Source organism: Cynoglossus semilaevis, chromosome 6 (assembly GCF_000523025.1).
Source record: "Cynoglossus semilaevis isolate Cse_v1.0 chromosome 6, Cse_v1.0, whole genome shotgun sequence".
Taxonomy (NCBI): Eukaryota; Metazoa; Chordata; class Actinopteri; order Pleuronectiformes; family Cynoglossidae; genus Cynoglossus; species Cynoglossus semilaevis.
Window position 1 is genome coordinate 13,516,343 of NC_024312.1, and position 27,384 is coordinate 13,543,726.

Sequence of the window (27,384 nt, forward strand, 5' to 3'; positions counted from 1 at the left end):
CCTACAGAGTTTGTTTTATAACAGAATGTGCCAGAAGGACACACACTGAAGCTATTTTACACTTGCACAAGACATACAAACATCGCACTAAGGTAAAACACACCCAATTAACAAACACACCTGAAACCTTCACCTTTTATTTTATTTACATAATACACTCTTACATTATAGATCAAATAAAATCATAAACACATCCACCCATAGGAAACATCCTTAAGATACAGTTCTTAAATTAAATGATTTTCTGTGAGTAATTTCTTTTATAAAGTTCACATTGACATCAACTGTAGTGATACTCCTACACCTGCTGGTGTAGATCTCTTTATATTTAATTGGAGTGCTTCCTAGAATCTAATCAGGAGTTTTTTTAAAGATGCTCTTTGGCTAAAAAACATTCTCTTGATACTTTTAGTTATGGTAAAAGCTTTTAAATCAAAATCATACCAAAGAACACTGAGACTATGTTGTAGAATAGATAAGAGGAGATACAGGCTGAAATTCTCCACCAATACGTTCAAGTTCGCTAGAAGTTTAAATTGATTTCTTTTTCTTTGAAGCCCAACACTTGGAAACCACCATGAAGAAATTACCCTGTCTGTTATCGTGTCCAAACCTCACTTGTCATTCTCACAGGTCACTGTGAGACTTCGAGCGTATACTTTTTTTGGTGTTTGCAAAATAGCATCAGTGTGGTTGGCCAGGTTATTTAGGTGGTGATTTTTTTAATTATGCCCTCACTGAAGACAGAAGTTGTTAGAACAAGATAAACAAGTTCCTCTTTATGCCTGAGTGGCCCCTGAAATGAGAAGTTCATAGGGAGGATCTCTCCCTCTGCGGCACAACACGATACACCCACACAGCATCCCCAGCATCTGTTGGAGGAAACAGCATTTTTTTTGAATATTTTTTTCTTTTAAATTTGCAGCCTTTTGTTACAGAACACAAAAAAGAAATATTAAAAAATGCAAAAATATGATTAAAGCTGGGTTAGGTAATTTAGTTAGGTAAGTTAAAAAAGTATTATGTTTAATTATTTACAATATAAATACTTGTTGATTTTTCTGCAGATAGAAATAGCATTTTTCTTTAGAAACATTTAAGAAGTTAAGGTATTGAAATGAATAAAGTTTTTTATTCTTTTAAATATGTAAAAGACTGGTTTATCTGCTAAACAGAATAAATACTTGACTGAATTGACCTGGCTGAAATAAACTATAACAAAGCACACAAATAATCAAACATCATGAGGTAAATACCTGGACGACAGCAAACAACAGTGCAGTGAAGATGATGTACATCATGATCTCCTTTAGCTTCTTGACAATCAGAGCCTCACAGCCCTACACACACACACACACACACACACACACACATCCAGTATGTGAGAAAACCAAATTAAATGTTTTTTACTGAAAACTCTTTGAATAATAAAAAAAGGAATATCTACTTCTTGGTACAGATCTTCAGGATTTGCCAGGGACCCGGAGCAGCTTCTAGTTGTAGCTGTAGAGTTGCAGCAGCTCATAGGAACACTGTTGTCTTTGGACTCTTTAAACCAGCGTGTATCATGCCAATCTGAGTAATTATGGATGCCACAGCACTGAAGCTATTGAAACAGAAACACAAAGTTAAAGCCCAATACTGTGTTCTTTGACTCCTGCTCTATAGCACTGTTGACAGCAAGATTTAACTCCTCACCTGTCTCTGTATGTAGTCGATGGCACGACTCTGGGCATTGCTGTTGGTGCCATTGTACTCATTGAAGACCTTACTGATGGAGTTATTAACTTCAGTTTCAACCTGTCAACAAAAGTCCATTGCGTATAAAAAACCAGGCTAAAAACAAATAACGCAATTTCCATTGCATAATGTGTTTGACATACTACCTTTGCTCTGTAAATATATCCAAGCACAACCACCGCCACTTCAGTCACCAACACCAGCAGGAGAATAATCACAAACTGTGGATGGGATTTCAGACGAATAACTTTAGCCAAAGCAGTCTGACAAACCCATTAACACAAAAATCATCATGTACTGTTGGTTTCTGTGCAGTTTTTATTTTTAAAACGCTTTACTGACTGTTGCAAGTCCACAGCGGCTCTCTCTCACTGTAGCACAGCAGCCAATCAACCCAATAATGAAGAGGAGTGCTCCAACTGCAATGATGACCATCGCTGGGATGAACGTGTACACATCTTCAAAGAAATGGTCGTAGTCATCATATGTAATGAAGACGTATGCTCCCACGTAGCACAGGATACCAGCAGCAGCCTGTCAAAAACATTAAAAAAAAAGAAAAAAAAAAACAACAGTAGGAGGTTCAGAAGAATAAAATGTAGGTTTTAAAAAGGCAAAACAGTGTATGATACATACAGTACACCTGAATCATTGTAATACATGTATGCTGTGATATATTATTTGTATTTTTTTATCAGTTATTCGAAACGTTTATCTTGGCTTATGTAACAGAGAACTCTTTCTTTTAAATAAAACCAAACTACTTGACCGTGTTATAAAAAAAGTATTTATTTTGAAATGTTAATAATAAACATGATGAATATGTTGGTTATGTTTTGTCCACCTATATATATTATACTCTGCAAATAATAAAGGGAGCAAGGAACTGATTCCTGTTCCTGATCAGTCTAATGACTGTGAGAATTTTCCACCTTTTCTAATCAATGATCAATCTGTTTAAATGGCAGAGGTTTTTAAATATTCAGGAACCTTCATCAAATGCAAGTGTGACAGCCAACTATAAATATTTAAATAAGCAGTGCAGTGCATGTACCTACTGAAGACTATCATGGGGTAATGTTGGTTTGTTTTTATACTACTTATGTGTTTTTATTACATTCAAAAACTTAAATGAATTTTGACTTTTGACTTATTCTCATAAATGTTATAATTTTCACACAAATTACATTTAATTCACAATTCAGACATTACTGTCAGATTTCTAAATTCAAGCACAGGCTAATGAAAGTGAGCTCTTCAAATTCTGAGAAATGTGTTCTAGCCAGTTCCTTGAATAGACAGAATGTCTAAATTCAGACTATTTAATCTAATCAAAAACGTGCTTTTCTTCTTCAGCTGGTATCGTTTCTCCTTTTCATTTCCTAATATTTCTCCTCATAACAAACAATGATGAACTTGCTAGAAACGAACCTCGTGACTCATCCAGCTCAAATAAACGTCCCTATAATATTCTTACTGGAATCGTTAGGTTAAATATTCTAGAGACGTTTAAAAAGGCAAATTATTTTAAAAACTGTTACCGTATCGCATGACTATTTGCGCTTAAAGCGAAATAATCATTAGAATGGTAGCAAAATAAGCGAAATGTTGTATCAACCACTTAATCCATTTTATCACGGAAATATATATTGACACGGGGTGGCGCTGTAGAACTGATACAGTTACAGATAAAGTCTTCAAGTTATTAAACCGAATGCAAAAGCTGTTTATGGTTTAACGCAATGTTGTCTTACAGAATAACTGAATATAAAAAACAAACTCTCTCTTTAAACTCTCATACAATAAGCTGATGTGTCTCCATATTAATAGGTTACTGCTAACTGCCGTTATTTACATTGTTTACGCTGCTAACCAGCTGCCCGTTAGCTGCAGCGTTGTGACGCACGTTCAAAAATAATGAAAAAACACCAAACTCACCCAGAAAATGAGGTTGAGAAAGACCAAGACTGTCTTGGAGGACATAACGCCGCACTTTCCCATCTTGAACCCGGAACTTCGACGCTTACGTGTTGGAAAACGCCACTGCTTTGCTACTCAGACATGTCCGTACAGTCACCTCCTGCAAACACACGCCATATTCCACTGACTAAACAGTACGTGCACCTGCAGCTGCATCAACAGCGACACCAACAGGCAGAACAGCAACAGACAACAAGAAGAAGCACCTAAATGCCCTAAACTACACAATAGTAACGCTAAGGTGTCATAATATTACATAAAGCGTTTTACAGTTCATGGAAAATTTTCTTTCAGTTTTTAGAGTACAAAACCTGTTGTTTCGTAATCTAAACATTCTTCATTTTTTGGGTTAAAAAACAAAGCTGATCACTTGATGTAGATAATGGTGAAGGTGTTAAAGCTGTTCAAGAATTATTATTTAGTTATCAATTTGAATTTAATAAATATGTCCTACAATTAAACCCACAGAGCAAGCATTTTAAGTACATGGTTCTTTGGCTTTTAACATACAACTAAATTGCACATTGCTCTTCAGTAGAACATATTGTATATAAATTAATCTCTTGGTTTTAGGTCCTCAACCCAAAAAATATATATCTTGATCACAGTAACCCAAGTTAGTATTTCTCAAAAAGGTCAGAAGAAAATTAAAATGACGTATATGCAAAATATTCCTTTTCTTTTTTCAACCAGAAAGCTCTGGCAATTTATGAATTGGTTGTTGAATCATCTATAAAATACATGTGTGTTTTTTTAGGAACCTTAAGAAAAGATACTATGAAGTAAGTTTATACTGATTGTCACATGACTAGATAAGGTAGTGGAAAAAGGAGGGATTACTTACATGAGGAAGAATGTAATTACAGTCCAGCTTAAAGGTGAGGATCACTTTTCATGGAATAAGTCTGGACACAGTTGTTTTTATGTATTAGTTTTTTAATGTTGTTTTACATTACAGTGATACAATGTAATGGACAGAGTCTGACGTTATATGAAATTGAAATGTATTGGTTGTTATTATACAAACTTCCACACAATAGTTTTAGGTACTTTAAATTACAACACACAAACAACAACAAATTGTCTGCATGTACTGTAAACTAACATCTATTTATTAATTTTAGGCATGCAAACATCTGCATAAGTGCCAAATATTTTGTCCCAGTGGTTGAAGTGTGGCGCAAAGTTGGTGTTAGGTTTCTGGTGATGCATGTCATGATCGCTTGGTCCTCCATAAATGCCAAATGGAATGAGACGAGATGTTGACCAAGGAAAATCATAGCCGCAGTGATCCTCAATGGAAACGTAGACATGAAACACCATGAAGGCCCAGGTGGTCAGGAGATGGGATTGAAGAATTACAGGATTCAGGGTGGTCCAGAACCCAACTGTGACCAGCTCCCAGCCACTAAGACACTGAGTTGCAAGTGCAAAGGGGCAGGAATATTTGTGGTGTATGGCATGGAAAGATACATAGAGCCAGCGGATCTTGTGATGCAGCACGTGCCAGATAAAGTACTGAAAATCAAAAAGTAGGAGATTTCCTATCACTCCAGCAATCAGTTCCATCAGAAATGGAGCCTGCTCCGGAAGGTCAACAGGTGGCCTCCATGCCCACTGGGCCACAGACGCTGGGAGCACAAGAAAAACATGGTTGTACAAAGTGACACCTGCACAGTGCAACAAAGTAGAGGCTGTGGGCCGATGGCTCGGTTGGATCTTGAACTGCTGGACCCATCCCCATCTGTCCCCAATGATGTCACAGACAAGGTAGGGAAGGCACAGAACAAAGTAGGAAGACACGGTAAGAACGACGGGAAAAAGCGGAGATCTCAAGTAGTCTCTGTAGTTAAGTCTCAGGTTATCCCACACCGGCTGCAGCAAAGAATCATTTCCTAGGCATGTAATCCACAGATCTGTAGTGACATCTGTAAGATTCATGCTGGATAAGAGTCAAAAGGCTAGTAAAGTTTAGTAACGATTGTGTGTGCCTCGATCAGCTTGAAGAGACCTCATCCCATGAGTGCTTGCTTGTGTCTTGCCTGCCACATGGTATCAAGTGACAGCTGGGTGAAACAAATAATTTATACCCTCCAGACAAGATGAATTGTTTATTGAAAGAAATACTTCCAATCCAAATGTATGAACGATATGAAGGATACATTTGGTATCTAATCATATTCATATTGCAGTGATTTTGTCAAATCAGTGGTAAAAGCGCTGAATAAAGAAAAATACATATTGTATGAATTTTACAAGATCACTATGAGCAAGGGGCAAAAGAAAGAGATATATTTACAATATGGTATGACAAAAAATATATCAATTTTAACTTTTAGTGTTGAGATGGAAAAAACTGTATGACTAGCCAGAATGATGCAGCACTAATGTTGTCAACGGCTCTATTTAATATGATCAACACTGCCCTCAGCTGGAAATCTACAGCAAATGCTCGTCATGATGAGTTTGGTAGGTTGAGCGACAGAACGGTTGAAAACATTGTTTTCTCTGTATAAGGTAAAAGTATGGGATGCGTTTTCATTTCCAATAACAATAGTAATTGGAGTCTATGTATCAGTTGACAATTAAATCAGTCATAAATGTTGATACTTATATCATCACTTGCAATGAGCAGCAAACAGATAATAAACGAATAAGGAAGTCAGAAAATATCTGTTAAATATAAAACCACTGCGGGTGTGGTGATTTTCTGTGAATTGTTAAATTATTTCCTTCAAATTACAAAACCTAGCATTAAATAATTGATTAAGTTACACGATAACTTACAAGTTTATTACTTTTTAATAGTGATTTTTTAAAAAAACAAACATTGAATTGAACAGATTTTATAATATATCTATTTTATTAACGTTCTATTTATTACCTTAACGCTATTATTTATTGATTGATTTTAATGTATAACTTGTATTTTGCGAGTTGCTTGAGTACTTATTATCAACATTGTTTTCAATGAGTACGATTAAAAATGTATAAGGAAAGACAGAGAGGAAACATTCTTCTCTCCTCCTTAAATGCAAAGTTATAGACGGTCCCCAAGTGAAATTCCAGGGATGTGGATTATGTGTTTTTTACCACTGTAAAAAGAAAAACATATTCAGCACCGCTACGTCTTAAAAGTAACTAATTTTCACCATCGGAACACATTGCAGATCAGCTCCTCCGTGTGGTAGTGCAGCCGTCGTTACACCAGGATTACGCACCTCTGACCTCCAGCATTAAGCGGCTCTCGCTGCGAACAAATCCACCAGCAGCCGCAAACCGTTGCGTCACATGACCAGCGTGCAGCGCTGCAGCCTGTCGGAATCTCTCCCTGGCTTCAGTTTCCGTGTTCACGGGGGCAGCAGCAGCGGGTGAACGGAGCTGGATGACTCCCTGCTGTGTCTCTGTGCCACGCCGCCAAACTGCATCGCTGTGCGGGGCTCTGTCAGGAGGACGGAGCCTCTCTATCTCAGTCACATCAGCTGGATCCACGGAACGGGACCATGCTTACACGAGTGAAGTCAGCGGTGGCCAGCTTCGTGGGAGGAATGATGGCAGGCGGCTCCAGCGTAGAGCATCCCGCTGGCCCGGATCTGCAGCTGAAATTCCCCTACAGCAGACCGGAGTTTCTGGGACTCTCCCCGGACGAGGTGGAATGCTCGGCGGATCACATTGCAAGGCCGATCCTGATACTGAAGGAGACCAAGCGACTGCCTTGGTCCACGGGCTACGCAGAGTAAGTAACCTGCTTGCGTTCATCTTTTCTCCCACAACAGCAGCATTCGAGTCTGCATCCTTGGATAGACATGCCCTTCGTGACCACTGAGGTCAGCATCACTGGTTGTTCTTGCTGTTGTGGGATAAGACGAGTTTTGAGAATGAAATGAATATGGAGCATAGCTGCAGCAGCTGGCCTACAGTACAAACATGCATTGACCTCATCAAAACATTAACTGGTTCAGTGTCCTATACGTCATTATAGTAAACTTTTTAATTCTATTTAATTCACTTGTAGATTTTGAATTTTTGTTCTATACATTAGTTTACAGTCAACATCAACTTCATTTAATTTTTATCTTCTGCATCAAACAGGGACACATTTCTTTGTTGTTATACCAACGTTTATAACAATGCATTGTAGAAGAAGCCACTTCACCACATTTTATTGCATTTTTTTTGTCATTGTCCAACCTCATTGCAGACCTATTTCATGATTCCATATACAATTTACCTAATAGGTTACAGCACAGAGTCAGAAGGTCACAGGTTTGAATGTTTGATCGATGTTTGGCATGAATTTGCCACATCCTTCCTGATTGGCTGGTTTTCTCTTTAAAGTCATTCCGCAGTCTGATTAGGCATCGGAGGTTGAATTAGAGGTAGTTAGAGCTCAGGCCTAACTACCAGTTTGCTTTTTTATACGTTCTAAATTAACTGGTGTGACTAGTGATTGTTTGTCATTATATGTGTTCCTCTGAAGGACCTCTGCAGGCCCTCCTTTAGGCTGATGTCACCAAGGATCCAGCTCCTACTGCCATTTATACCAGTAATTAGGTCCCATCCAAGTAAACCGATTTATATACACATTATCGACTGTACAATCTTTTTTAAAGAAAAAAACAATATCATTAAACTGTATTTACCCCGTCGTAATCATTTCATGCCTTCAGGTTTGATGGCATTTTTTGGCTAACTGCTACTGTCGTCTGTACTGTAGGTCAAAGTGTCACTGGGCTTTGACACATTGTAGTGAAACAGGTAGGGATATAGTTGCAGCATATGCAGTTAGCATGTATGCTAAACTTACCAGGACATAAATATTCCACCTTAAAGTCCGGAGACATGTCAAACTTGTTTAAAGACTACATCTGTCCTGGATTAGAATTTATTCAACATTGACAAATAGAATTAAAGTGATTAGTTGGGTTTCAGCTGCTTTACTCATACTAAGATATTTACACTGGACAATAAACCTCAATAAATGGTACTGTATATAAAAAATAGAATTTTTAGGTTCACACACTGCATTCTCCTGCGTGGGTAGTTGAATATTCATCACTTCTGGTTTGACATGTCCGCATGTTTCTTTGAAACAAGTTTTTATGTTGAGCGTGAATGCACCTTTATTTGCTTAGGCAGTGTTTGCTTTGTCAAACACCGTCTTCCCGCTCCCACCTAATGACTGCAACCCGGATCTGAGATCATCTGTTGTTCTATGTCACACAGGGCACTAAGTCGTCCTGCCCACAGCTGATTTTACATCTCAGCCAGGTGGAAATGTCAGGTTTTATAGATAAGATCAATATAGTAAACAGTATAAAATGAGCTGTGTGACCAACCGTAGTGGTTAGAGTTGCTGTTGGTGCAAAAACCTGAATGTGCAGATCGCAGCGGCAAAAGTGTTGACATAGGTGTTCAACACATGCACAGTTGACTTTTTTTCTTTATTGCACACAGTTTACATTTGCCTTTGACAGGCAGCAACCTGTCTCACACCTGAGTCCACAGAGACTTAACTCATTTAGAAGTCCCACACAGACCGTGTGGGTGGTAGCAAAGGTTGGCTCACAAATATAGAGGTCACAGTTCAATTCTGCAGACAATTCTGCTGAAGAGCAGTTTGTCTAGTGCAGGCGTGTCCAAATATTTTTGACTTGGGAACTACTTTATAAATGACCAAGGTAAAGTCATCTACCTACATTTAAATATATATCCATTGATATAAACTGAATATACATTTTTATATATACATTATATACATACATTATATTATATATCTAAAAATAGAATTACTCACACACACATACATATATACATATAGATTTCATTTTTTATGATTTTATGATTTTTTATTTTTGTGATGATCTATTAGATCTATGATCTGCTATTGCAATCTATTAGTAGATTATAATCTACCTATTGGGCACTCCTTGTCTGGTGAGATTCTTTAGAACCGAGCTTTTAAAGCTGTAAATGGGCCTGTTATTTTAGGTTTAATTTAGTCCTATTCAATAAAAAAAAAAAAAACTTTTTAGATGTGCTCGGCCTTCTGCTTGTGGAAAAGTTTAATATGGAAAGTTTAATATCACATCATAGCCAGGGGTCTGCTCACATGCTTTTACACAACTGACCTAGTCCAGTCTCACTCCCCCTGCTCTCGCTCTGTGATTCTGAGATAAACAACATTCAGCAGGGAACTTTATATCACTGGTTTTATCTACCAGGTCAGAGAGTAAACAAAACAACCCCTATGTTCATCTGACATCAATAAAAGTCAGTTGGCTGTAACGCCCCAGTAGTTGCACGTCACTATGTTGCAGAGGCTAGAAGTAAGATTTTTTTTCAGTTCATATAATGTTATGTATATAGGTTAATTTACTGATTATAACACTCTATATTTCCTCTTTTGAATCCTTTGAACTCAACACTCTCTGCTCCTTCTTTCCCTTTGCTGATCCTCCGTGAAAATTTTTTCACCCAAAGACAAAAGAAAGGATTATCATTTTGTACAGTGCTTGAAAGAAAATACACCATCAACCACTCACTGTAAGGGGATGTAACTGGGATCTTATAACATGGAAACATATCACAGTCTAGTTCTTGTAAAATATGGTGTTATATTCAATTTTGTGTCATATTTTTCATTTTGATTTCATTTAAATACATACTTATACATATACTCTAAGTTGGGTTTTTTGTTCGGATTCCAAAGTATCTGAGTAGAATGCATGTGTTGGTGTACATCCATCACTCTGGGAATTGTCACTTCAGGCCTGAAGAGTCTGTTTTGTTGTAGATGATAGTCTCACCATCAGTGGATGAACCTGAGCCTGTTTGAGATGACGTGATCCTCACAGATCCATTCAGGGCTGTTCACGTGGTCAAACAACAATGGATCACTCAGAAGTAAAATGATCTCCATATTTTGTGGTCGTCTGCAGGGATTTTTTTTCTCCTTTTTTTTGTTACTACGATTTTGTCACTGCTTTCAAAATAACAGATAAACAATATTTATGTAAGATATTTGTTTAGGTTTAAGCTATACCAGGTTACAATGTAAATGTTGTGTATTTTTTTAACCATTTTTTATAAACTTTCAGCCTAAAAGTCAGCCATCTTTTGGCTATTACTAGCCATTTGTTTTCAAACTAATATGCCGTAATTTCTGTCACTTTTTGTGGCAATATACATCTTCAACTGTGTAGAAGAGTATTGCAGTGATCTGTTTTCGAATGATTAACATTAACACATTAACTATAATGTAACTAAACAGCACAACAATTTTGAAACGTGTCTTTTTTTTAGTTGTATTTTTTTAGCAGTTGTAGCCATTTGCTGCAACCAAGTGAAGGAGTATCCATTTTTTCTGCCTGCCAACTAAGATGAATTACAGTGTTATAAATGAATGTTTTTCATAAAAGACACGTATTTATTTTTGTATTTTACTATTGAAAACTTTTGCAAATTCGCACTGTGTTTTCTTAATGTCTGTGTGCCATGACGTCTGCAGTGACAGTAAAGCTTTAACAATGACCCTGAACAAATAACACACATCCTGCAACCTCCAAAGCTGTCTCATTGATACAGAATCAATATGTGTGTCTGAAAGCTGAACACTACCACCACTGCCAACAACCACAACAACAACACCATGGACTGAATGTTGTGGCTGCAGGTCATGACAGTTGTTTGAGCCAAGGTGTGTCAGTGCTGCAGACAGTTAATACAAAATTCATATGAAAATGCCCAAAATTGTCTTCATGTGTTTGTGACATTTGTTGGGTTAAAGAAGTGAAGGAGGGAAGGTTACACTCCTCGGCAAGTGGAAGCACATGAGTGGCACTTCATACATAGAGCCCTCCAGTGCTGCGTCACATGACAGAGCACATGTTCTTGACCCATGCTGATACATCAACACAGCAAGTGAAAAAGTGTAGAGTGAGTACCACGGCCACTTATTAATGGGTTTCTGTGTAAATATTTTTTTCTACTCCTCAGTAGGAGACGATGGCAAGGAAAGGGCATGAGTTCATGCAACAATTATTGACGGTGTAGTAAAAAGTGGTAATGATGAAATCTTACCTGTTACATAATATTTTTTTTATTTAACAATTTAGAGGTACAAGTACTGTAAGTGAGACTGTAAGAATTTGTAAGAATTACATTCTGAAAATTCACCAAACAGGTTTCTCGGTTGTGTTACACACCACATGACTTCTAGAAAAGTGTTGGACTGAACAGTCCCACAGTGTGTTACCAAAGCACAAGAAGAAGAGAAGTTTGAGTTTCCTCCAGAGTTCAGTTCTGACAGGCTAATTAAGGTCATCTGATTGTGAGGGAAATAAATGAGGTAACAGAATATGACAGCCCTGCTCTCAGACGCAGCTCCTGCCTCAGGCTCTGGACGTCCTGTCATTTTGTCAGAAATGAAAAGCCTAAAAAGTGTGAGTGCTGTTTTTTTCTTCTTCTTCTTTCTTTCATGTACTGCGGTCAAATAAACATGAGCCTGGTTATCAGCCTGGTTTAATAGCTAAAGTTCAAGGACATGTTCCTACTGAAAAACACAATACACAACTCTGGAAGATGCACTGCTCCGTGCCTTTAAGACTTTGGCAGATCAGCAAATTCCTTCGTGTGTTTTAATACTACAGACGTCATGTGAACTAAGTAGTAGTAGTAGTAGTAGTAGTTTGTAAGTGAAGTGTGTTTGACAGGTTGAAATGTCTCCTGCACAGAGGGCCTATTGAACATTAATCCACCAGTAGAACTGTGTTCTCATGTTCTCACAGAACTCAGTTGTTGTTCTATTCAACTGATATGCCCTTAAACGTCCCAACCTAAAATCAGCCTAAAATAAAGTCTGTTTAATGTATGATTTTTTTTTTTGTCATTCATCATCTTTTATCTAGTAATAGTTTCCAGCATTAATGTGCAAGGTGGGTCCAATCCCAACAGTCAGTGATGAGGGCAGGGTTCACCCTTAGCAGTTCAACAGACAACCGGTCACACTCACATTCATACCTGTGGTCAATCCTAAGTGAACATTTAATCTAATGCTGCTTTTGGACCAGACGTAACTGCACACAGGTGGCCCTCGACTTACGTTGGAATTCTGTTTCTACAGTGCGACGTAACTCGATTTTTGCCAGAAGTCAGAACTCAAATACTCCACATAAATACCTGTGTCATTCATCTACGCTAATACAGTGGTAACTACATAATCTAGTGTTCATGTCGACATTGGCAGGAAGCAGACAGGACCTAAATGCAGTACCAGGAAGACTCTCTTCAGGTGCAGGCAGTTTATTTCAAAGTGCAAAGTAACCAACACTTAATGGGTTGCAGGACCAAGCCATAAACTAGACTAGACATGAACTACAATGTACAAACCAGTAACTCAAAGCATGACCTACAAACACACACATACTGACACAACAAACAGTACAATGATCCAACAAGGACAGAGTGAGTGAGAGAGGTATATATACCCAGAGCACCAGGTGACGCCAGTGAGACTAATCACACAGGTGAGGGTGATGACACTGATTAACCCCACACAGCAGACAGCAGGAACAGGAAACAGACGAAACGAACATCTAGGACATAAAAAACATCAATAGAATCTGTTTTACACTTGGGAGCGATAATGAAGGGCAAAAATGCCCCCCCCCCCAAAAAAAATCAAAATTTAATTAATTCATGTTTTAATGCCATAGATAAAACAAGCCTTTCTAAATTTATGGGAACTGTAGGTTGAGGACACTTGGGAATCATCAGTTACTGCTGAGGGATTTGAACCAGTGAGCTTCTGGATGTAAAGCACAAATGCTAACCACTCTTCCACTGTTCAGGCCTACTTCAGCTTATCCTCTACATGACTACTAATTGTCTACTAACTTAAACAAAAGTCTAAAATTAAAGTCAATGCGTTTTTGCATTCATTCAGTCTATTTTTTGATCACCACACTTATTAAAACCAGTCCTGCTCCTTTAAAACTCTTGTGACACTGAAGGGAGTCAAGATTCTTTTGGCTTTAGCTGTGCAGTTATGTGAGCATTAAAATTAATCTGTGCAAATGAATACTCGGGAGTTCACATGCTGTCACTTTAACAACTCCATGTATTTTCTTAGCTGTGCACAGTGAACCACTGCACAGTGTGATAATCCCTGTGACCAATTAGGAATATTTATACAGACACCCCGGAGGGACAGAATCAGAGCTGCCTCTCACACTGGAGTTGATTAAAAATTACAGACAAATTTATTTTATAATTTTTCTTTTTTTTTTTCCCCGCAGAGTTCTTGCTGCAGAGTTGACTGTGGATGAAGGTTCTCCTGTGGTCTAACTGAATTAAAAATGACTTGAGTTTTGTTAAACAGCATGTGATGGCCTATGACTACACAGCAGTGCACCATGTGCCCAGTGGTTAATAATGCATCCCTTCAGCCTACATGTCTGGGCCTGGAATTAAATTAAATTCGTTTTTATTTTTTAAATTTACTTCTTTTAAAACAGCACCTCAATTGCTTTAATTATTACCATGGCAAATGTTCCTGTAAAACTGTAGTTCTGGAGGCTTCCAGCAGTTCTCTGTAGACTGAAAGGTCAGTCCTTTTTTTGTTAAGTTTTGGCTGCAGCTAGAGCCAAGTTTCCTAGACACAAGCTCGGAAGAATTCTCTGGATTTTGCTGCATCAGAGTCTCTGCTCTGACATTCAGGACTCGTTTTTTTTTTTTTTTTTTATCCCAGTAATGATACCAGTGGAGGTTAAGAGGTTCTGAGACAATTTAAAACGTATTTGTGACAATAACAAGACTAATGGCACCTACACTTTTTATTAAGTGGTGTTAGCATCAGAGAATTGTTTTCTATGTAGAATTATGGGTGATGTTTTCCTCACCAGATCACAACCTGTTTTTTTTGTTTTGCTTCTTCAAAGACTGAAATGGAGTTACGTTCAGACCTGTTATTACCTTTATTTCTAATTTCGATGTTGGTATAAAGTCATCTTCCTTTCTCTCACCTCTTTATCCAGAGTCATCAATGCAGGAAAAAGCACATTAAATGAGGACCAGGCCTGCTGTGAAGTGCTGGTGGTCAAAAGGAGACCACCAGGAAATTTCACACCAAACCGGACCCCCTTAGCTCGCAGGAGGTCTTCCCTGCCTAATGGAGAAGGCCCAGGTCTACGGGAAAACCTGGTGAGTACAAGTGAAAAATTATAAACTTTCCACTTTATTTTTTAGTGTACTACTGTAATCCAATATATACTGTATATATATGTACAGTATATATATCTATTTCTACTGTATGTGTGTATATTCGTACGTGTGTATATATTTATAACAAATGATGCATTTCCAAATATCCATGAAGTACTTTGTTTTATATTTTTAGTCATACAGTTGTAGGCCAGACACACCTGAAGGTTTTATATAACTGACAAAATCCAGGTGAACATGAGATGAAACACAGCTCTCTGAACTCCCAGGAGCCCGTGTTGTCCCTGCTTCCTGTCCCCTCAGCAGTTTGTTGGATCATACAGTACAGTACAGTGTTCATTACACACAGCTCTTGACTGCACTTACAGGGAAACGGAAGCAGGAGTGAATACATTTACATACAGGAAGGGGGAGAAAAAGGGAAAAGTTAAAATTAGCACAGTGTACAGAGTACGCACTGTTCTGTACCAACTGTATATTTACAGGTGTAAACTAACTTTATGTTTACAGGACTGTGGAAAAGTACACGTTTAGGTGATTCAATAAAACTGGGATTATTCTGAAATTGTCTTTCAGATTTCATCATGTCCTTCATTTGTCCAACAAAGACATCTGTATCGGAGAATTATATTACAGTAAACATAATTTAATAACTTAATATATATATGTAATGAAAGTACAGAAAGACATTGTATTAATCAATATGAATACATGCTTATACAAATGGTTAAAAATATAAATATATCACTTTAAAAAGATGAATAAAATGATATAATATTATATAATAATATAATAACAGTTTTATTTATTTACATATAACTCACCATTTCTCCTGTGAGCTGATTCCACCCCTCCCTCCACACCAAAGCGTCTTCATCTGGTGGTGTACAGACCCCAAAATAAATAGACAGGGGGCAGCATCGCTACAAAAGAACACCTGATTGTAAATCTTCTGTGTACCAAAAAAGACAAGAACACACCTTAAATTACTGTCTATTTGTCTTTATCTTTAGGAATATCCCGAAGACCTGACCTTCCACTACTGGGCGTTGTTCGATGGCCACGCAGGCACGGGGGCAGCGGTTGTGGCCTCCCACCTCCTCCATCACCACATTGCTCTGCACCTTCAGGATGTGATGGAGATCCTCTGTACTCCAAGCATTCCACCTCCAACATGCCTGGGTGAGGAGCCTAGTGCTCATCTCCTCACTCCGACATCCCAAAGGGCCCTCAGCAGGGCCGCGTCTCTCCGGGGGGCCGCGGGGGCCCCTGGTTCCCCCAGCGCAGCACCAACACGCTTCTTCATGGAGAAGAAAGTTTCACACGAGAGCCTGGTGATTGGTGCCATCGAGAATGCCTTCAAAGACATGGTGAGATCAGTGTTTGTACTTGATGAATTGTGCATGAAAACCAAGGGGAAAAATATGTACTAGGTAATTATTTTATCATTTTCACTGGTCCGGTTACATATTTATCAGCAACACTAACTCAACCAATATTAATTAGTGACGACCTGGAAAGGACCAAGTGTCCCCAAAACGTCCATCTAAATGTAACAATAACAGGATACATGTACACACATACTATAGACACAAGCTAGCACACACACAAAACCTCACTGTCTCTGTCCATCTGGTTGTGTTGTAAGTGGATGAAGGAGAATTACTGTGGCTCATGCAGCGTCCAAATGTCCGTGACCAGAGCCAATCACAACAGTGCTTTGAGGGAGAACAGGTCAAAGTGACAGGCTCCAGTTTCAGCCTCGGTGCTCGGATCAACACACTCTGTTTTGTTGTGTTTTTCCACAGCAGGGTTATTAAAGAACAATGACCCCGATATGGAAAGTAGTTCATTTGTTTTCTCTCCATTAGGCCTCACAACGAGACGGTCACACGTTTGAATCCTGCTTCACACCAGTGTTTTTTTCTTTGCAGCAGTTTGCATGTTGTACCTCTGTTCTCTTCACTTCACTCTGTGTTCTCCAGGGTTCCGTCCTATGGCATGCAGTTTTAATGAGTAATCGACTTGTAATACGTCTATGTTTGAAGAACTGGTGCAGACCGTACACAGGCATTTGTCCCATCACTGGGCTGGATTTGACATTACCCACCAGGGGCTTAGTACAATGAGTAAATATAAGATGGAGTTTTATATAATAAAAAAAAAAGATTCACTCTGTTCCAAAAAACATTTAAGCCTGTAATATAATCTCATTAGAAAATAATTTAACAACCAATCTTGATGCTTACACTCTTTTACCACTAGGTGGAAGTGTACACTTAAATGTAGGAGGAAGCCACGTATTATTTTGCAACTTTAAAGAACCGTAATTTATGTATTTGGTTGATACATTTTTCAGGTTTCATCAACAGAGTATTAACAGTTAAGGTTGCAGGCATCAGAGTGGCTACAACAGAGGTGCTTGGTGACAGTGGTTTTACTGTGATAAAATATAATCTGAATAAATAGTTATGCTGTCATCAGCAGAAATACAGATCATGTGATCCTGGATTATGACCCACTTATTTCCCACAGCACATATTTGAACATGTATTTCACCATTATATTTGCGTCTTGCTGTCTTTGTCCTTTTCCGCTCATATTTTTCACTTTCCTTCCCATCAGCAAACATTTCTGCCTCCCCAATCTCTCCTCACACATGCCTTCTCCGTCTCTTTATCCACCTCTGAATCTGCACCCCCTCCATCCCCCACGTGCCACCTCCTTGTCCTTAAAGAGGAGTTGCACTGGAATCATTCCAAAGATTGCAGCTGATGTTGCCGGTGACACATGTCAAACCAAAAGCTACAAAACTGTAAAATAGTAACCTGATTACCTTTTCAGAGAGCAGTATTTTAAGTATATTCAAGGTTCTTTGCCATACGAGTGTGTTTTTCCAGGTGGTTCCTGGTACCTTTGTTCACCCGTGTGCTGTAATTACATAGCCTGGTCTACCTTACAGCTTTTTTTTTTGGAGTAGTCGTGACAGTGAAATCAAAAGCAGCCAGGTTTAAATGGTACATGTCCCAGTACATGTCGGCAACACTTTTATCCCTTAGACATGTCAATAAAAAGCTTACACTTAAAAAAGAATTCTTGGAAATCTGGTGTCATTCATGTCGGGCTTTGACTTCACAGAGACATCGTATCTGATCCTCAGGATCTAAAATTCACTTCATTCTGATACAGGTCTCCAGTTTGTGTAATTGCAGCTTTGGCTCAGTAAACACAAAGATGTGTAAACATGACAAAATGTGACTCCCAGACAGAGACAGAGTCTGTCAGTACATACAAAAAAAATGTGGACTACTGAAATTGTTGTCCTCAAATGATCTTGGTGGAGGTCATTGACTGCAAGGGATTTCCTGTGCAATGAAATCAAATATAGCTCCCAGTGGCTTTAAGTCAAACTTTAAGCTTCTTTAGGTTTCAAATTTTTCCTTATCTCTAAGTCTAATTTTTTTTCTTCTGCTAAACCCTAAACTACAGCTTTGTTGCTATTCTTAGATGACAGTCAGGTAGCCAAAATTATTTATTTTTAATCATTAATTTGACTTGAAATTCAGTATGTGCTATTTACTGTTATAATGACGTTCTTACTTGTAGATACCTGCAGTATCTTTTTACTACAAATGTTTAATACCGTGTGTGTCGCGTCAACAAATGACTAATCCTGGTGTTTTTTTGCCTTTGACTTTTTTTATTTCTTTCTCAAGCGAACGCCTACACTTTTCCGATCAATAGAAAAAAAGCTCAGTGTAGAAAACAGGTTTGATTTTGACCACCCAAAGTCATAGTTTGTTTTTTTAATCCTATTATCTTCCATACTCCATTGAGAAACGTACCTATCCTTGAGATGAGTGGCCGTGGGTGTACACCGTGGGCTTTCTCTACAGATCTGTGAGTGTCCTTGGTGATATTCTTTGGCTCTTTGTGTCTTCTTGGCTTTTTCAAACACAAAAAAATCACTTGTGGTCATTTCTCTGCGTTACCTTTTGCGTCCAGATGGCTCCATCCATCTCTTTTACACAGAATGAGATAAATGTGGGATGGGGCGGACCAAAACATTTTGATCCTCCCTATTTCTCTGAGTCATTTAGCTCTGCTCATAGAGTCTTCCTGGTGTAAGTGGAGAGAGGGGTCGATGTTTATGCAGACGCACTCATTATCAGAGTCTGTGCCTGCAGCTGCAGATATAGTGAAGATAAATATGTACAGCTCTCGGTGCATTCATAATTCATCTTGTATAAAGGACAAATTTGTTCACTTCCTTTCCACTCAACCCTTGTACACATACATATTCCTGCTCCCTGCTACTTATTGCTCTCCTACTCCCATCAGTTGCAACATCTGTGAGTGGTTGTGTGTGTGTGTGTGTGTGTGATAGAATCATACATAACAAAATCGTACAAAAGACACACGAATTACATTGTTCAACGATACACAAAACTGTTCTTTGTTGTTTAGAGGGTCACCGCAGCTCTGTACGTAGCACAGTTACCACCCAGAAGGTTGTGGGTTCGATTCTTAGACTTGGTGGGTTATATCCTTATTAAGTATATTGTTAAACATGTAATAGATAAGATCTCATCAGATAGCAAATATGTACTGCAGTATGTACCATGACATGATATGACAAGATACTGTACTACACAAAACACACACACACACACTCCTATATTTCTTGGTGGAGGTAGAATTAGTCATAGGTCATCAGCATACGAGTGTGCTTTAAAGCTGCATCCGTCAAGGAAATAAAGATGACAAATTTAGCCAAAGTAAATGTGCTAATCAACATTTTTCACACTGTCTCATTTGCCCAGTGATTAAAAGACATAAATGAAGAATACACACAAGTTACCTCCACTTTTATTATCCTGTAATCTCCGTTTCTCCTGGGCTTCATTCACGCTAACGCATCATAATTAATTAAATGACGGGCGAATTATTCATCTGATTAATGATTGATGCCATGGTCTTTTCTTTCTTGCTCATCGCTCTTTTAGGTTTAATTAGCGCTAAATTAATCTGAGCTAATTAACTGCTGTTATGACCAACAATCCCTTCAAACTTTCACCTTTTTTTTCCCTTGTGTTTTTCGTTTAATGCTATCAACACTCAACGCCGTGGATGAATGAAAGCGTTATGTTGCAATAATTAATTAATAATGTCCTCATGGCATTTATTAAATACCAGGAAAGAATTAAAACTCATTATTAACTTCTTACGTAAAGGGTTCGTGCTGCAGCACGATAGGAAATTCCTTTGAAGGCCGCGATGATAGCACTGAAGATTATAACCAGAGATGCGTATGTGTGTGTGTGTGTGTGTCTACATGTGGTTGGGTTGTCTCTTGATAGGCCTCATTTCCATCTAAAAGAACTCCCATCCATAGAAGTAAGTGGGAACTTCCTTAGTGGTATCGCACAGCACTCTATAAGAAGTTCTAAAACTTCAATCAAAAGTTAAGCCAGTGGAAATGCACTAGAAAAAATCCCTTCTCACTTAGTCAACATAAACATACTCATGTATTTAAAATCAATATCTGCAAATAAATCCTGGGATTAAAAAAAATCACTGGGTCACAGATAAAGGAGTTTAACCACAGAAATGGGAGTTTGTGTACTGAAGCATTCAGGCCACTTATTTCTGCTGTCTCTTTGAGCTTCTCCAGTATGGGATGGATACGGTGGTTAAAGATGCCCTTGATGTTAACTCACGGAAAACTGAGGAAATAGTTTTTTAGGTCATCACCAGATTCTTATGATATTCCCAGTTGTATTCCAATGGGAAAAAAATCATGCTGGTATCTTCCTATAAATACATTGGAGTAATAGATAACTCCCTGAACTCTGGAGAGATCATATACTGTAGAGTAAGTAAGGACAAGCAGAGAATTGATTATCTTCTCTGAGGTGTGAACAGAGACTTTCTTTCTTCTTCTATAATACGAGCGAACATTTAGTGGTAAATGTAGTCGATTAAGTTCATCTGCTCCATTCAAGTCTGTGAGGTTTCACAGAACCACCCTTTTTTTTCTACTATGAGCTGATGTCTCCATACAGATTCTAGATTCTTCAGGTTTCTTATAATGAGACCAAATAATGTCACTGTGTCATGTCTTTTATCAGCTGTTTTCATGGTCGTGCACGTTCCACTTCTGTGAAGTTGAATCATAATTTCAAATCATTATGATCCATCATGGCAGCCTGCGTAGAAAAGAACTTAATATTTCTTAGGAAAATCTAAATGTTTAATCTCTGAATTGGTTCATGAAGGCACACACCAAGACTGACTCACAGCATCACTGGTAATCCAATTCAATAGTTAAAGTTGGGGGTGAGGATGGTGGAAAGACGGCGATGCAAGGAGAAGAGGCGGCAAAGGAAGATGAGGCATCAAGTCATCCCTTAACTGCTGAGGATCTGACGATATTAATGTAAATGCTAAAGGGATATTTTTGGATATAAATGTCTTTGATTAACCCTTTAGTAAACTGTGATCATGCCCTTACCTGTGTACAAACAGCTGATTGGTTTCATGAGCTTTTTTTTAAAGTTTCTTTTTTACCCAAAATGTTTTGCATCTGTGCGTTTGTTCAGGATGCACAAATAGAGAAGGAGAAGTCGATGTACAACATCTCAGGCGGCTGCACCGCCCTGGTGGTCATCTATTTACAAGGAAAGCTTTACGTTGGGAATGCAGGAGATGGCAGGTAAATCACAGTGAGCACAGTGGGCAAACACAAAAAGACTAGAGGAAGGGGGTTCTACTGATATTTATTATTTGATATTTGTCTTTCTGTTTCAGCAATATATACAACATTTTTGTTGTTGTCACATATAGTAATGGTGATTTATTCCGAATTAATGCTTAATCGTGATTAATTATGATCACGAATAATCATGATTAATTGCTTTAATCACTAACCAATCACATTAACATATTGCAGTTTTAGGGCTTTCATAAAGACACATGTGGAATGGACCTTTTTTTTTTGCCGTCGTTATCGTTTTGGTTTTTTTGCCTCTCACCCTCAGAGCTATCATCATCCGGGGTGGAGAAGTAACTCCCATGTCTTCAGAGTTCACACCAGAGTCAGAGAGACAACGACTACAGTTTTTGGTGAGAACATTTTTTTTTCCTCCAGTTTCTTTTTTAGCTGTGAGATCTTCGCAGAGTTGACTTCTCATTCTGGGGAAACACCAATTCTTTCTGTCTTACACTGGTTGCTCACTGCCAGCTTAACAGAACCGTTTTGAGACATGTCACTTTTATTTATCATCTTTCTTTATTCTCCCTTTTTCACAGGCATACATGCAGCCGCACTTATTAGGTAACGAGTTTACACATCTGGAATTCCCCAGGAGGGTTCAGAGGAAAGAAGTTGGCAAGAGGATGCTGTACCGTGACTTCACCATGTCTGGATGGTGGGAACGCCGCTCATTTGATTTGTAGACATTTTTACTCTAAATGTAATGCTTAATATATATATTATATATAACTCCAGAAGTGTCACAGCATGACAACTGTAGGGGCACTGTGAGCGTGAGGTTTTTCTTTATTTTTTTTTTCTGTCTTCTCTATAACACAAAACACATTTTTATAAAAATGCCCTCATGATTCTAATACATTGTCCAGGGCATACGGTATACTGGCAAATTCATGTAAGCCTTCATTCATGTAATCTAATTAACCAATTTGATCTTCCCATAATAAGAGCTAAATATCAGGGTCAGCTCCAAAGAGCTGATTAGAAATATAAATTTGAAAACAAAATTAAAATGAATAACAGAAGCACATATGTAAAGTTCAACTATCAGCCCTAATTTTTTGTGGGTGTTCAAACTTTTTTTGTGGCCTGTAGTTTTGTTGAATGCTTAAGAAATGTGTTGCACGTGTATGTCAACCCTGAGTAAGTGGTACTGAGATAATGAAGAAGCTGAGAGTAGCTGGAGGACATGAGGGAAGCTGAGATGAGCTGCACGTTTTTCTGACACCACCTCCCCGTAGGTGTGTTTTGCAGATCTTCTCAGTTCAGCAGATGTAGGTCAGTCAGTGGCTGCGTTCCTAACTGGTATCAGAACCCTGTTCCTGTCTGTCTGTGAAGTACTGTATCCGAGCGGCATGGACGACCTGTGATGTATTTTTAATCCGATTCTGCTGTTAACCCAGTTGTGCGTCAGTTTCACACAGGCCGAGTCTTTGTCGTTGTACCTCATGGCTCTCATCCCGCGTCTTCTTCTCTGATGGATCTTCTCTATGTCTGTGTATCTCCCTGTCTCTGTGCAGAAGTGCACACTCTCCTTGTTGTCTGCATGCCCACATGCTGCTTGTGTGGGTGTATTCTGGCACCTATGATCAAGACTGGCCTCTAATGAAGGCATACATACGAGGCCCTCAGCCCACTTCTTTCTGTCTCCTTACATTAGCTTCACAGCTCCACCGTCATTCAGGCAGCAGGACCGGAGTCTGATCTATCTTTGGTGCTCGGCACGCACGATAATTCTCTCACAGTTGTCCAAGATGGGGGGTGGTTTGTTTGCGCGGTGTCCCGCAGTGATCAATGTTGAGCAGTCAACCACTGACGACATGATCTGAATGCCATAGCAACGAGAGAAAGAGAAAGAATAAGAGAGAGAAAGAGAGGAGAAACTGGAGACAGAAACAGGGAGAGAAATGTAACGTTGAAAGAAAAAAATACAGATTAAATTGAGGTGAATCAATGTGTTTTTGGGACATAGTTGTGGTGAGAAAATGCTTTTGGTCAAACGGCAGGACAGTGATGGATGTCTGTCCACTGTGGTGACTGTCCTCAGCCTCATTATATGGAAAACGCTCACACACACTTTCATCACTGTCACATCATTCCATCCTCTCTCTGCTTTTCTTTTTCCACTGCACTTCACTTCCAGTATGATGGATGGACGGATGGATGCCTTTGGGTTGGCAAACACAAGGAGAGTCATCGGGTCACAAGCATTAATCCTGACTGAGTTTGGCTCACGATACCACTAAGCCTTCTAAAGTCATTTAGACTGAGCAGGAAAAGATGCCTGTAGCAGAGGCCAGGTGCAGCACCTTATAATTTATAGTATTGCGAATGAAATTAACATAAACTGCTCACGGTCTCAGTTAAACTAAGGATAAAATAAATACAAAAAGATATATATATATATAAAAACATACAGTTTCACTTATGCATAGTTAACACAACAGCAGAAAGTGAGTGAAGCTTTTACAAAAATAGCACATCTCAATTAAAAACTCCTGCTCCGACTTTCCATAGAAAACACTTGTCAATCAAACCAATACTTACGGTATTGGTTTGAGGAAGAGGTGATGGGGTCAGCACATGTTTTTGAGTACAAGTATCTGGTTGCATGGACAGCTGTGAGGTATCATCCCTGTATTGAAGAGTTTTATGGAGAAGCTGATCTGTCACTGAGCATCTCTCCCTGCTGTGTTCAGCCTCTCAGTCCCAGAGCTGCTGCTTTAACAGGGTTTCCTTTCTGTGAGTCACACACCTATTATAGAGAGTCTGCAGAAGTCGACTCTCAACATGAGGCACGCTGTCCCCCACAACAGGCTCTGGGGATTTTTTCGAGACACCTCTAACATAATAACAAGTGTATGTCTCCATTTTGTTTTTTTGTTGTTGTTTTTTTTACAGGCCGAGTCTTTGTCGTTGTACCTCATGGCTCTCATCCCGCGTCTTCTTCTCTGATGGATCTTCTCTATGTCTGTGTATCTCCCTGTCTCTGTGCAGAAGTGCACACTCTCCTTGTTGTCTGCATGCCCACATGCTGCTTGTGTGGGTGTATTCTGGCACCTATGATCAAGACTGGCCTCTAATGAAGGCATACATACGAGGCCCTCAGCCCACTTCTTTCTGTCTCCTTACATTAGCTTCACAGCTCCACCGTCATTCAGGCAGCAGGACCGGAGTCTGATCTATCTTTGGTGCTCGGCACGCACGATAATTCTCTCACAGTTGTCCAAGATGGGGGGTGGTTTGTTTGCGCGGTGTCCCGCAGTGATCAATGTTGAGCAGTCAACCACTGACGACATGATCTGAATGCCATAGCAACGAGAGAAAGAGAAAGAATAAGAGAGAGAAAGAGAGGAGAAACTGGAGACAGAAACAGGGAGAGAAATGTAACGTTGAAAGAAAAAAATACAGATTAAATTGAGGTGAATCAATGTGTTTTTGGGACATAGTTGTGGTGAGAAAATGCTTTTGGTCAAACGGCAGGACAGTGATGGATGTCTGTCCACTGTGGTGACTGTCCTCAGCCTCATTATATGGAAAACGCTCACACACACTTTCATCACTGTCACATCATTCCATCCTCTCTCTGCTTTTCTTTTTCCACTGCACTTCACTTCCAGTATGATGGATGGACGGATGGATGCCTTTGGGTTGGCAAACACAAGGAGAGTCATCGGGTCACAAGCATTAATCCTGACTGAGTTTGGCTCACGATACCACTAAGCCTTCTAAAGTCATTTAGACTGAGCAGGAAAAGATGCCTGTAGCAGAGGCCAGGTGCAGCACCTTATAATTTATAGTATTGCGAATGAAATTAACATAAACTGCTCACGGTCTCAGTTAAACTAAGGATAAAATAAATACAAAAAGATATATATATATATAAAAACATACAGTTTCACTTATGCATAGTTAACACAACAGCAGAAAGTGAGTGAAGCTTTTACAAAAATAGCACATCTCAATTAAAAACTCCTGCTCCGACTTTCCATAGAAAACACTTGTCAATCAAACCAATACTTACGGTATTGGTTTGAGGAAGAGGTGATGGGGTCAGCACATGTTTTTGAGTACAAGTATCTGGTTGCATGGACAGCTGTGAGGTATCATCCCTGTATTGAAGAGTTTTATGGAGAAGCTGATCTGTCACTGAGCATCTCTCCCTGCTGTGTTCAGCCTCTCAGTCCCAGAGCTGCTGCTTTAACAGGGTTTCCTTTCTGTGAGTCACACACCTATTATAGAGAGTCTGCAGAAGTCGACTCTCAACATGAGGCACGCTGTCCCCCACAACAGGCTCTGGGGATTTTTTCGAGACACCTCTAACATAATAACAAGTGTATGTCTCCATTTTGTTTTTTTGTTGTTGTTTTTTTTAAGTTGAAGCGATGTGGCAGCAATCAAAGTGATTCCCCTTGAAGTGATGTGGCAGCAATCAAAGTGATTCCCTCTCTGCAAATGAAAAGAGAATGGCCTGCTCCACTTTAATTAATGTCTCTTTTTACGCTTATTTTAGACGTGGCACCATCCCACTGCTGTTTTATGTGCTTTTCCACAACATTAAAAGTGCAGACACCAGAGAGGGAGCACTTCGGCAGGCAGTTAGATCGTGTTGCGGCTATTTAGTGCTGCGAAGAGTCACAGTCTGCAGACTATTTCTCTGTTTGTGGGCTCTGTTCCCTGTGATAGTTCCCTCTCTGTGCAGGGTAAAAAAAAGTGCTGAGAGCAGCAGCATAGCAGTCGCCTAAGGTGGAAACATATGGTGTCTCTGAGTGGAACCAGAAGTAATGTAAAAACCATCCTGGTCCTCACTAATCTTCTTCACTGAAGCTGAATTAAAATGTGAAGGGCAGCCTTGACTCATTTTGTATTTGCATAATAAAAATCCATGTTAAGCAAACTCCAGGATGAAGTGACATAATATTTTAAAATGAAATATCCCTCAAAGCATTATTTGTACCTTATTCCTTCCCATTGAAAGTGTCAAATTTTTAGAAGACCGATCAGTAGACTTTCATTTTGAGAGCACCTGGTGTGAGCTCTGAAAACACTGTCTGTGTGTGCAGCCGGGCCAGGATTTTGGCTGAGACTTGTAATAATTCTGGTTCTGCCCGGAGACGCAGCTGTTCCTCTTAAAGTTAAACTGTTGGGTGAAAGGGAAGAGGAAAAAAAAAATACTGAGAAAAAGTACCGAGCTGTCGAGGTGAAAAGTGTATCTTAAGATCTGGCATCAATGCTTATTTTTTACTCTTTTTTTTTCCTTGTGTTGCAGCTCTGTCTGGTCCAAGTCTGAAACTGGTAAATTATTCAGCATTTGGAGAAGTTTTAAGCGCCGCTCTGAGAACAGGGGAATGTGAACGTTGATACTCTTGCATCACTGAGCTGTTTTACATCCAGACTTTCAGATATAGTACGTGTGTGTGTGTGTGTGTGTGTGTGTGGGTCTGTGCACCTTCTCACACAGACACAAACACACCAAACTGCAGACAGGCACAAAAAACCACCAGCAAACCCCAGGCATCAGTAGAACTCTCACTTTTTTTCCATTTGGGACTTATGCCTGAATGTTATGTCTAGATTGTTTTTTTTTTCTCCTCTCAACATCTTCCTCTTTTTTCCTCTCAGAATTCTCTTTCTCTACAGAGCCTGTAGGGGGGTAGAGGGGAGGCGGG

At 39.1% G+C, this 27,384-nt stretch overlaps 3 protein-coding genes across 3 annotated transcripts in view; 1 reads left to right on the top strand and 2 right to left on the bottom strand.

The window, feature by feature from the left end:
- Nucleotides 1–123: 123 nt before the first annotated feature.
- Nucleotides 124–3,856, bottom strand: LOC103380309 (tetraspanin-3). Its single transcript, XM_008312204.3, has 7 exons — nucleotides 3,679–3,856; nucleotides 2,083–2,274; nucleotides 1,887–1,961; nucleotides 1,699–1,800; nucleotides 1,448–1,606; nucleotides 1,257–1,340; nucleotides 124–872 (listed from the first exon to the last, which is right to left on the bottom strand). The coding sequence occupies exons 1-7, from the start codon at nucleotides 3,739–3,741 to the stop codon at nucleotides 780–782; spliced, it is 768 nt and encodes a 255-aa protein (XP_008310426.1). The 5' UTR covers nucleotides 3,742–3,856; the 3' UTR covers nucleotides 124–779.
- Nucleotides 3,857–4,378: 522 nt separating this feature from the next.
- ch25hl1.2 (cholesterol 25-hydroxylase like 1, tandem duplicate 2) lies at nucleotides 4,379–6,675 on the bottom strand. The gene has a single exon (XM_008312265.3). The coding sequence runs from the start codon at nucleotides 5,659–5,661 to the stop codon at nucleotides 4,828–4,830; it is 834 nt and encodes a 277-aa protein (XP_008310487.1). The 5' UTR covers nucleotides 5,662–6,675; the 3' UTR covers nucleotides 4,379–4,827.
- A 362-nt stretch (nucleotides 6,676–7,037) lies between these two features.
- The window catches only part of ppm1h (protein phosphatase, Mg2+/Mn2+ dependent, 1H), a 31,593-nt gene continuing 11,246 nt past the window's right edge, over nucleotides 7,038–27,384 (top strand). The window contains exons 1-6 of the mRNA XM_008312209.3: nucleotides 7,038–7,456; nucleotides 14,757–14,922; nucleotides 15,957–16,313; nucleotides 21,546–21,658; nucleotides 21,984–22,068; nucleotides 22,255–22,373. Of these exons, the coding sequence (XP_008310431.1) occupies nucleotides 7,224–7,456; nucleotides 14,757–14,922; nucleotides 15,957–16,313; nucleotides 21,546–21,658; nucleotides 21,984–22,068; nucleotides 22,255–22,373 (1,073 nt within the window). The 5' untranslated portion in view covers nucleotides 7,038–7,223. The remainder of the gene's footprint in view (nucleotides 7,457–14,756; nucleotides 14,923–15,956; nucleotides 16,314–21,545; nucleotides 21,659–21,983; nucleotides 22,069–22,254; nucleotides 22,374–27,384) is intronic.